Raw genomic sequence first — 11378 nt, forward strand, 5'->3', positions numbered from 1 at the left:
TCAACCTTTTTGCGTTGATGTTTAATTATATGTTATTTTTGTGTGGTTTTGGGAGCATTATTTTGGGTGAACGATTCTTCTTTACTACATTCAGACTGCTCCGAACAGCAAAAAATAAATTCTGGGACCCGAAGGGTCGATATTTTTAGGTACCCTTGATCCTAATCAACCGAGGCCCGAAGGGCCGATCAACTGAGGTCCATAGGGTAAAAAAACGAGGCCTGAAGGGCTGATTACACGAGACCCTAAGGGCAGAACTTCCTAGCATGTTACAGTCGGCGATAGCCGAATAAATTAATATATTATATTGATTTATTATCGTCCTATACTTTCAGAGGTTCGTAGTATACTTGCGCCATCTGTTAGTAGGAACTGAAAAATATTATATTATTCGGAATGTTTTTTATTGACTAAATTCGAGCGAGCGTTGACAACTCTACTGATTTTAAGGATATTTCAAAAGTACTTTTTTTAATAAAGAAGTTTAGCCCTACGGGAAATTGGATATAAAAAATTTAATCATACGCGCGGTAAAAGTTACAGCATTAAATTGTAATACAAAGTTTCTTGAAAATGTGTAAAAAAAAATATGAATTCCAACTATTTTGCATGACGTCACCAGTTCTTTCGAATCAACCAATGATCAGAGAGTTTTTTTTTTTTTTTTTTCATAAAAACGAAACAAATTATAGAATTTATACAATGGTTTCAATATGTCGGTAGAAATATATTTTAATATGTCGGTATCAGTGTTATTGTACATGTTAGTGAGGATGAGTATATTTATATTATGTGACGGTGTGTGTTATATGTGTATGGGTGTGTGATTATTGTATGTATAATAGAGAGTATTGTTGTGATAGATTTCCGGTTTACGGTAAGCCAACTAACGAATCAGCAGAATTCTTTGGGAAAATAACTTGAGACGCCCTTTGTATAAAGTAATTTTAAAAACACAAAATTTCGAAAAATCATAGCGCTGGAAATACGACACATACAAATATTTTTGGCTGAGTTTAATAGTCTATTCACAAATATTTTTTTTAAAAACACTAAACTTTAAAACATATTTAATTTCTTTAACACCTAGTATTATTTTATATTATTTTATTAGGTAATTCAACAAAGACACATACTAGAAAACATACAATTTGAAAACATTCGTCGATACAATTTTACATGCATATATACCTTTAATTATAGAATTACACAAAATAGATTTATTTATTTTAAAAAAATTACAGGATACAATGCAATAAAAAATAAGTTGTACGTGTGTACTTATTAAATAAGATTTATTCCTAAAAGATTATTCGCAAAAGCTGAGAGAGTATCATGAAAAATGACAATTTTATTGTTATGGCAGTATATATTATACATATATATAGAAGTCGATAGGTGGACCCCCAAAATAATAAACTGGAGACCCTAGGAAAGTAAAAGGAAAGTAGGGAGACCACAAAAGAGATGGACTGACGACGTCGTCGAACTCGTGGGCCGTGGATGGAAACAGAGTGCCCAGGACAGAAAAACATGGAAAAATTTGGAAGAGGCCTATATCCAGCAGTGGAGAGAAACGGACTGATAAGAAGAAGAAGAGGATATTATATTCCCGACCCATGCGAGCCATAGGTGTTTGGTATGTAGCATTATTTGAAAACAAAGGCCGTTTAAATATTTCCCGATGTCTGAGTGTTCTCAATTCCGCATTTATTTATATTTTATTTAGGAGGCTAGTATCTACTTTATAGTTTAATATTTTATGCAGAAATTTTATAACGAAAATAACGCGGTGTTTTATCAGATAATTAAAATGAAAAAGATTTAGAAGTTGCTCGTAATTTGAATTTGAATGTGGGTTAGAAACTTGGAACTATTAGAAAATATAATTTTGGACCTTAAGTAAATATTGTGTTCATGGCATTACTAATTATACAGGATATTTATAAAAATCATTACTCTTGAATACAAAAGACTGCAGCTGTTTTTTTTCTGTTTTATTTTTTTATACATTAAACGCCCACAGTACTTTTACAATAATAAAGTTTATGAACAGTGATAGGTAGCAGTTATACAAGAGTTAAAAAGTAAAGTTTTTTAAAACATGATCCAAAAAATACAATTCAAAAGTACTTTATTTACCGTATACAAAGTGTAATTTAATATTTGAAAGAATAATACCAAGAATAAATTAATTGAAAATACTAACACATATTTATAAAAACAAATATCAAAAGGTTATTTCATCAATATAATAATAAAGTAGAGTCGGGTTGTGGTCGCGTGGCTAGTGTTGCGGGCTCTCGAATCAGAGGTCCGAGGTTCGAATCCCACTCTACCCCAACTTGATTTCCATTTTCTAAAAGTGAGTTATTTACAACTGGTTGAAAATGACCACCAAAATATAAATATTTTGGTTAATTATAAGAACGCAAATATTTCTTTTTTATAGAAAAAAAAAGCACAGGAGTAACTAATTTAAACATTGTTTTTACTAATAACTTATTATATTGTACTTGTTATAATTTATGGTTTAAAGCAAGCGCAGATTAAATTATTAAAACTGTTAAATTCATTTGCATTTAGATGAAATCGCACTAACGGAGAAAACTGAGCATAATTTGTTTGAAATAATTTGGAGTAGAAAGTATGTTTAAGTCTGATGGTCTCCGAAAGTTTATTTCATTTACCTTTTATGGATTATTTGAAGATATGCTGTTTAAAAAATAATAGTAATAAGTACTATGGGTGCATGTCTCGAGAAATTTATTTATTTAGAAAAAAAATACTTGTACATAACTTCAAACACTTGATCATTATAGGCGCAAAAGAAACGTAGCACCCAACCCATAAGCCTTTCTCTAGCCATAGACAAAAGAAATATGTCTGTTTGAAGATATAGTTTGTGGTGCTTGTACTATTAATCTGTGGTGGTGCTTGCTTACTGCTTATTATGATATTTGACGTTTGTGTTTGTGATTGTGACCGATTGTGACGTTTATGTCATTTTGTATTGCAAACGAGCGTATAATTTGCATTGTTTTTTTCTGATTTGCAATCTGAAAAATCTAGTTTAACTTCTCTTTTTCATTTATAGTAAGCCCTATTTTTATATTTAATTTATTTTACTCCTTTTTTGGTAATTAGTAATTATTTGATGCCATGATAATATTATTTTTGTTCGACTTTTTTGATTTATTATTTAAACGTCCTTTATTTCAGAACGTAAATATAATAATGGATTTTGAAAAGATGTGTCGCTGCTGTCTGAATGCAAAGAGAGAAAATAAAAATATTCATTCAACTATTGAAATTGACGGTAAACAAGAAGTGATTTCTGGAGTATTTCTGAATTGCTTAAACGTTGAGGTTTGTTAACCTTTAGTTTAGTTTATTACATTCTTTAGATAGGATTCATTTAATCACTTACAAACGCCTTTTCTTTCAATATTACTTTTAATAGTTTATGGAATATATGAATGATTGATAATTTGAGCAATAAAATATGGCGAAGTCCCTGTCACTGACAAACCATAAAAAATAGGTTGTAAATGTGATAATTTCATAAAACTTACGCAAAATATAAATAACAAAGAAAAACTAAGGTCAATGCTTCGATATCCGACATAATTTTTGAAAGCTATATTGAATTAAACCAAACCAATCAAATAATCTATTTTGTAACTTTTATGGTACCAAATGATGAAAAATATGACCATTTAAAGGTACTTAAATTGCATGTATAACTAAGACCGTTAAAATAATTATTGTTTTTAAACATTCCCATGATATTTTAGGCAATTCCGTCTAGTGGTAGTTTTACAAATAATTTGATAGATATTAAAAATGCAAATATTTTTTGTAATGTAATAATATTTGTAGTTACAATTCTTACCTACTCTTCCCACATACATTTTTGGTTCAAAATCGTATATATTTTAAGTGTTGTTATTTAAAAGGTAACACTTTTACAAAAAGGAGTTGTAAACCATTTTAATTACTGCTTAACTAATCATGTGTCGAAATTTTACGACGCAAATGTACCCCATTTGCCGAACATTTTGCGTTTGCTGGCGCTGAATTTAAACTTTATTAGGATCGTTGTTTACATACAAAAATCAAACATAATCGCTGAAGGATTGCAGTTCTTGATTAGTATCTATATAAACTGTATATTTACATGCTTATTACTCTGCAATAATGTCCATATTAGATTAAATGACATTCTTGAGGAAAACTGTCATTATTTGGTAGTTCCTTGGAATGAATAAAATGAAGGCTGAATCACACGACTGCATTTTTTTACCAAACTCCATTTTAGAATAAACAGGCTATCAAAAAAGTAGTAAAGCAGTTTACAAATAAATGAGTAAATATCCCACTAAATTATCACTTTGCGGCGAGTTGCGATCTGTCACGATCTGTTTAGTCAGTGAATTATGTGTATTTTCAGTATACCTTACAAGTAACTAAGTATATAAAAAAACATAACAATGTGCGCTTGACAGATTGATAATAGTAGGTATATGCTGCGTAAAATGTCGGCGATATCTGCTTTGAGGTAAGACCGGCATATAAAGGACTTTCCTCGTGTGTCCTAGACGGTCTATCCAAATGTTATATTTTAATGGTAAAAATATGTCACAGCTAATAATTACGAAATAAAGGCCTAATACATAGATTTATTGCAAGTAGTATCTTTAAGGGAAATGAAATAACTTAAACAATCACAAACTATGCAGAAACTCGTTCCTATTCCCATTTTTTTTATTTCAGTAACACCCGGCACTCAACTTTAAAATACAAAAAATATTGAAGTTAAATTTCCTATCACTAAACTGGTCATCTATGCTTGACCTGAACTAGAAATATAATACCGCTTTGGTAATCGAGTTGACAACTTCATAGCTATTAAAAGTGTATGTTAAAGGTACGCGTACACTTGCCTCGCAGACGGACTTCCCAACATTGACCTTACCCGTTTTTTTATTTTAAATAGACAATATGAACATATAAAATGTTTAACAACCTTATTACTTACATAACTTGACTATTCCATATTTTCAGATGACTAGCGAAGATGGTTTTCCACAAAATATTTGTATTTTTTGTATAACAACACTCCAAATGACACACTCATTTAAAAGGATCCTGGAAAATTCTAAAAATATTTTAATGCAATATTTAGAAAATAAAATTTGTTCTTATGATGACACTAGTACAAATGTGGAGTTTCTTTGCACTTCAAACGAAGCAGAAGATGTCAAGCAATATTGCCCACAAGTGGATTTCATTAATTCTCCTGTTCAAGAAGCGAACCCTGAAAAGCAATTCACTTCAAATACACATATTTATGTTCCACCAGTAAAAGAAAAAAGTATCAACAAATCTAAGGATCCCAATCCATACTATTTTTGCACAATTTGCAGTTGCAGATTTTCAGAGCGAAGAAAACTATATAAACACTGTTGCTCTCATCACCCACAAATTAAACAAATGGGCAGACCGTGCGACTATTGTAACGAAAGGTTTGATGATTTTCAATCTCTGTTAGTACACAGAAGAAAACATTTAACACCTTATGTCTGTTCCCTCTGCTGGAAAGGATTTATGGAAGAAACAAAACTTACTGAACACGTGAACACTTGCAAATCAAAAGAAATAGTGACTGAAAAAGTATCAGTTCCAAAGAAAATAATGTGTCATATATGTGGAAAATCGTACCCAGTTGGATATATAAAAATTCACATGCTAATTCATGGCGAAAGTAAAATTAAATGCAAGTACTGCGGGAAGAACTTTAAGCAACCTTGTAATTTAAATTCCCATATTATTTGGAATCACACAAGAGAAAAGACTCACAAATGTGAATTTTGTAAAATGGTTTTTATGACATCGAGTACAAGAACTAGGCATGTGAGAAAAATACACAAAGAGGAAAAAAATGTTATTTGTAGCTTGTGTGGAAAACGTTTTTTTTGCGCCGCAGGGTTAAAGAGACACATGCTCTCTCATACTGGGGTAAAGAGTTTTACTTGTGATCATTGTGACAAAGCCTATCAAACAAGATATGGATTAAATGTGCATCTTAAATCCCACCACATTTAATGAACTGATTTGCTATCAACTAACACTGTTGTATATCATATAAAGGAAATATATATTTTTTAAAAAAAAAACAATATTTTTTTAATAATATCATTTTCAATAACCCCTTAAAAATTGGACACATTTATTATTTTTACTTAAAATGCTTGCAATAATATTTTCTGTATTCAATATCACAATTAAGTATTTAAATTTATTATTATTCAATTGTACCTACTGTAAAATTAGTTTTTGTATTAATTGTTTCTAGATTTTGTTTCATGCATAAAAAAATAGTTCCAAAAGCTAAAAAGGTAGTTATTTGCAATAGTTGTAGTGAGATATGACACTTTTTAGTGTTTATCAATTCCATACAAATTTAAAAAAAAACTTACTAATTATTAGTAAAAACACACTATGTTTTATTTATTTATTTATTGACACTTTATATACATATACAATAAATATACATATAAGGGCGGGCATATTGCCTTAAGGCAATTTCTTCCTACCTACCCAAACCGTTCAGTTTGAGAAAATTATAAATACATGGACATATTGAATCTTACAATTTTATACAAAAATTAAAAGCAAAGATTAACAAAAATAAATATATGTATAAAAAAAAAAAATAACACTTTACTATGAAGAGAGGAGAGGGGATGGGAAGGAAAGAAGAAGGATAAAGGAACAATTCAGTTAATTGTTACTAAAGCATAAAACCTGTGTGTGTCATATCTAAACCGAATTTTTGCTTATGAATCTCCAGATATTGTGTTATCGCTTAAAAAACAATACTTCGCTTTTCATACTGATTTTTTTTTTAACTGCTCATTGCTACAATATCGAATGATCCGAAATTTCTTGCAGAACATTGCCTCATGTTTAACTCATTTTATGATTTGTATCAAAAAGCTGCTTTTTTGATTATGACAGCGGTATAATATAAAGGATGACTGAACTATTGATCACTAACCAACTACATGGTTTCAGATGTGGTATATCTGCGATTACTAATCTAACGATAATCACCAACTATGTGTGCACCGCATTGGATTACAGGGTACAAGTAGATATTTCATATTATGATTTCGCAAAAGCCTTTGATTAGGTGGATTACTTGATACTTAAGAAATTTGAAATACTAGGATTTTCTAATTTCTTGCTAATTTTTTTTCCCAATTATTTGTATGATAGGCAGCAGTTTGTGTCATACGGGAGATACAAATCAGAGAACTTTTAAACTCGGTCTTTAGTACCACAGGACTCAAATTTAAGACTGCTACTTTTTTGTTTATTTTTAAATGATGCAGGTAAAATCATGAATTGTTCTTTGAATTTTTCCTTCTTTAATCAAATTCACGGAAATCTTCAAAAAATGTTATGGGAAAATTCAGTATGTTCAATTATTTATCTCAGAGTGAAACACTATCTGTACTATTTGAAGGTATTGATAATAATTATCTTACTGACACTGATTCAGATGAAGAGGGGTAAGAAGTGATAATGTTATTGTTCATCGTATTTACATAAAATAATTTGAATTTTCATACTATATTTTATCCATAGTTCTGTTAATTTTTGACATTGCATACATGTAGGTACTAATTAATCTGTTTTTATTTATTATCAAGTCTATTGCTTTTATTAAAAATATGTGGTTTTCAAAACAAAAAAACTTCTACTTTTAGATGGCACAGAATCTAGCTGCATGGAAGTGGCACCTGAACCTCGTGTATCTCTAACGTCTTCAGTTGAAACTTTAACTGACTCCTCGAGAGCTGCCGAACCGGACAGAAAATGGATAAAAGGTTCTATATAGTGCCTCAATACAATTTGCCTTAAGATGCGGTGCAATAATGGAGTATTTTTGTGAATGCAGCATGTCCACTGAGTTTTGTATAAAACTAATAACTTTACAAACAAATATGTATGCAACATGACTTTGAATATGAAAGATGAAAAATTGATGTTAAACTTTTTATGGGATATCATATTTTTTCTAATATTCCCTTATCGGTCAACTGCAAAAGATCTTAGTGTCCCTATTATTCTCGATACAGTGGCATCTAACCAATTTTGATAATTTGTCTAATCTACATGTAAATAATGATGATTCAATTCGACCTAATAATTCTGACTTGAGTATTCAAAATAAGATCAATGATAGATACTTTGAATGCACAATTTTCTCATGTCCATCATGGTATGAAAGAACTAGCTGTAGACCAGTCTATCTCAAGGTGGGCAATAACGCCCCCTTGTGGGCGCTGGAGGCCTTCAGGGGGGCAGTAGAAGCCGCAAAGGAGATTAGGGGGCTGTAGCTGATTTAAAAAAATGGCAAAAAACTTTTTTTTCCTAATATTTCACACAAAAATAAATTTCATTCTTATTCCTACTGTTTCTATTTTATTTATCACGGCCGTGTTAATCACAATCAAGTTCTAACAAGTTTGTGTTAACCTTAATGATAAATAGACTTGTGCGTCTGATTCATCCTTCACATTAGATAAGTTTTTAAATGATTTGTTTTAATTTTAATTTTAAAAAATGTAAATTTGATTAAGTAGGTGTGCATTTCATACTAAATGCTTAAGTCTCCTTTGAAATGTATGTTAAAACTCAGTACAACAATAGGATATGGCGCTTTTAAAAATAATAATTGCAATAGCTATTTTTAAGATGCCCAACAGAGTGTAGGCTCAAAAGTTTTAGAGAGTTTAAGAACATTTTTCATTCTCAAAGTGGGTGGTGGGCAAAATAAGTTTGAGAACCTACGCTGAAAACAACTCAGTGATTATATTCAAAGATAGATCATGCATCAAACAACATCTGGTAATACTTCAATCAAAAGGGGATATAAACTTTGGTGTCCAGTAAACCAAAAAGGATATGTAAAAAAAATATTACATCAGGGTAAGAACACAGAATTACAAACAAGTTAGAATACAGCGGGGGGGGGGTTCACCGCCACGAGACTTTTCAAGCAAGACTTTACGACAAACGGGTTGAAAAACACTTCTTTATCTGATATATAAAAAAGTAAGAGTTATATCATATTTACACCTACAATCATTGACATACAAAGATAAAATTCTCAACATCTTTTTCATTATCTCTTGTTTATGGTTGTGATTTGACAGGTGGAATGACATTCACCATAATCTGTGGACATTCATTTTGAAACATTCAACGCGTATTTGGCGTTTTATGATTGTTTGCAATTATGTGTGTTGATAAATATACATTTTAACGGTTTACAGTGATTTTTGAAACAATAATATCCTCCGAGTTCAGTATATTAAAATAAATATATCTAATTTTTTATATTTTAAGGTCCTTATTACCTCATTGTGTATTTGATTTGTTTCAGAACTTTAATATTATGGATATGGACAAAGTATGTCGATGTTGTCTGAATCCAAATACAAAACTAAGAAATATGAATTTTTTGATGGAAATTAATGGCGTAAAGGAAACTATTTCTGATTTTTTTCTGCATTGTCTAAATATTACGGTTAGTAATCTGGTTAAACAAAATGTTATGAATTTCACAATAAACCGGGCCTGAAAGTAGGTATATGAGTAACGTTTTATTATGTCCGCACTTAATAAATTAAGATCTGCGTTTATCCTAAAGAACTACATTATCTACTATGTAGAAATACACATTCATCCATATTTTGGGAAGGAGTTGCGTTTAGTATAAAGAACTGAACTAATCTGGATGTCTTCACTCTTTAGCATTTAGAATGGGAATATGGAGTTATTGCACTAGAATGTAAAGGTAGCGCGAAATTTGTTAACTTTCTTCAGAGAGGCATGTCTAATTCTAAATCTATGATGTTAGTTTTTTTCCACATTTAAAAATGTGCCTTCACAGTGGAATGTCAAGTAAATGAAAGTGAGCATCATCATACACCTCCTTCTGTTAGCGGTCAATCGAGGGAATAAAGCTGCCAAAGCTTCTCGTGGTATTTGGGGAGTGTACGGTGAAGACGCTACGAATGAAAAAACAGCTTGTCGATAGTTTTTGTGTTTCAAAGACAGTAATTTCGACCTGAAAGACATGGAGCGTTCCAGACAACCGGTGGCCTTTGATGAGGACTGCTGAAACCATATTATCCATGAAGATCCCCTTCAAATCACTGTAGAATTGGCTGAGCAGATGAATTGTAGTCACATGACTGTATACTGCCATCTTAAATCAATGGGAAAAGTCCAGTTTGGGTTCCACATGTTTTGAGTGAAAACAACAAAAATCAACATACAACAATTCCTGCTGGTTTGCTCCCGCATCATTGAGCTATGCATGGCCACATGCCTTTATGTGAATGCAAATTCAACTCTGCAATTCCACAAAAAAAGGCTGGATCGTCAATATAGCATTATTCTGCAACACGATAACCCCCACCCTCATATTGCCAACTTTACAAAAAATTACATTCAAACATCCAGAAAAGTCCTGCCGCACCTTCCATACTCTCCAGACCTCGCACCGTTGGGTTTCCACATTTTCTGGTCGCTTTTGATCAATTTGTGCGGTGTTTCCTTCAATAATTTAACAATTTATATCATTTCGTCATTTGAATTTTAACAAAAAGGTTTCTAACTTTTTACTAAGCTCTTTATTGTACCATTTTCAATACAATTTACAAGTTTTAAGCAAATATATTATTTTCATACTTCGGCACCCATACACACGCACCCTCTCCTCATTCATTCCCACACGCACATGTATCCTCTCCCTCATTCATTCACGCATACACACATTCACATACACATGAATACAAACGTCACACAAATACAATTACTAAACTTCTTTTCTTATATATTATGTGTCATTATATTTACAGTGGATTTTTTTAATTGGCTTTAGTACTGTTAAGATTTTTCTAATTATTTTGTTTATGTAATAGCTGTGAAAATCCCAAATAAAATAAAATAAATAAATAAATAATGACGCCGAATTGGGGACATGGTTGGACGAATCCCCCGTGTAAAGGCCAGATGGTTTTTATCGCACAGGCATTGAAAAACTTTTAGAACGTTGTCAAGAAGCTGTAAATAATGAAGGAGAATACATTATTGACTAATTTATTGAATTTTTTTTTGTTGTGCCCTTTTGTTCTCTTTAGTTGGAAAAAAGATGGACTCAACTTATGTTAACACAGATAGATTCCATAATGCAGTTTTTTTTTCAGATTGCTTCCAAAGATAGTTTGCCACAAAACATATGCATGTTCTGCATAACAACACTTCAAATATCATTTTCGTTCAAAACAATAGTT

The 11378-nt window shown here is 31.1% G+C and overlaps 1 protein-coding gene across 2 annotated transcripts; it reads left to right on the forward strand.

The window, feature by feature from the left end:
* The first annotated feature begins 2916 nt into the window (after nucleotides 1–2916).
* Nucleotides 2917–6173, forward strand: LOC148271349 (uncharacterized). Of its 2 annotated transcripts, none has more exons than XM_088241496.1 (3): nucleotides 2917–3096; nucleotides 3223–3369; nucleotides 5068–6173. In XM_088241496.1, exons 2-3 carry the CDS (start codon nucleotides 3238–3240, stop codon nucleotides 6106–6108), a joined length of 1173 nt encoding a protein of 390 aa, XP_088097622.1. In that variant the 5' UTR covers nucleotides 2917–3096; nucleotides 3223–3237; the 3' UTR covers nucleotides 6109–6173. The 2 variants fall into 2 exon arrangements, with proteins under 2 accessions (XP_088097622.1, XP_088097623.1); XM_088241497.1 differs by having other exon boundaries at nucleotides 2936–3096; nucleotides 3223–3319.
* The last annotated feature ends 5205 nt before the right edge of the window (nucleotides 6174–11378 follow it).

Source organism: Micrasema longulum, unplaced genomic scaffold (assembly GCF_059751315.1).
Source record: "Micrasema longulum isolate JH-2025_06_02 unplaced genomic scaffold, ASM5975131v1 h1tg002918l, whole genome shotgun sequence".
NCBI classification, from domain to species: Eukaryota; Metazoa; Arthropoda; class Insecta; order Trichoptera; family Brachycentridae; genus Micrasema; species Micrasema longulum.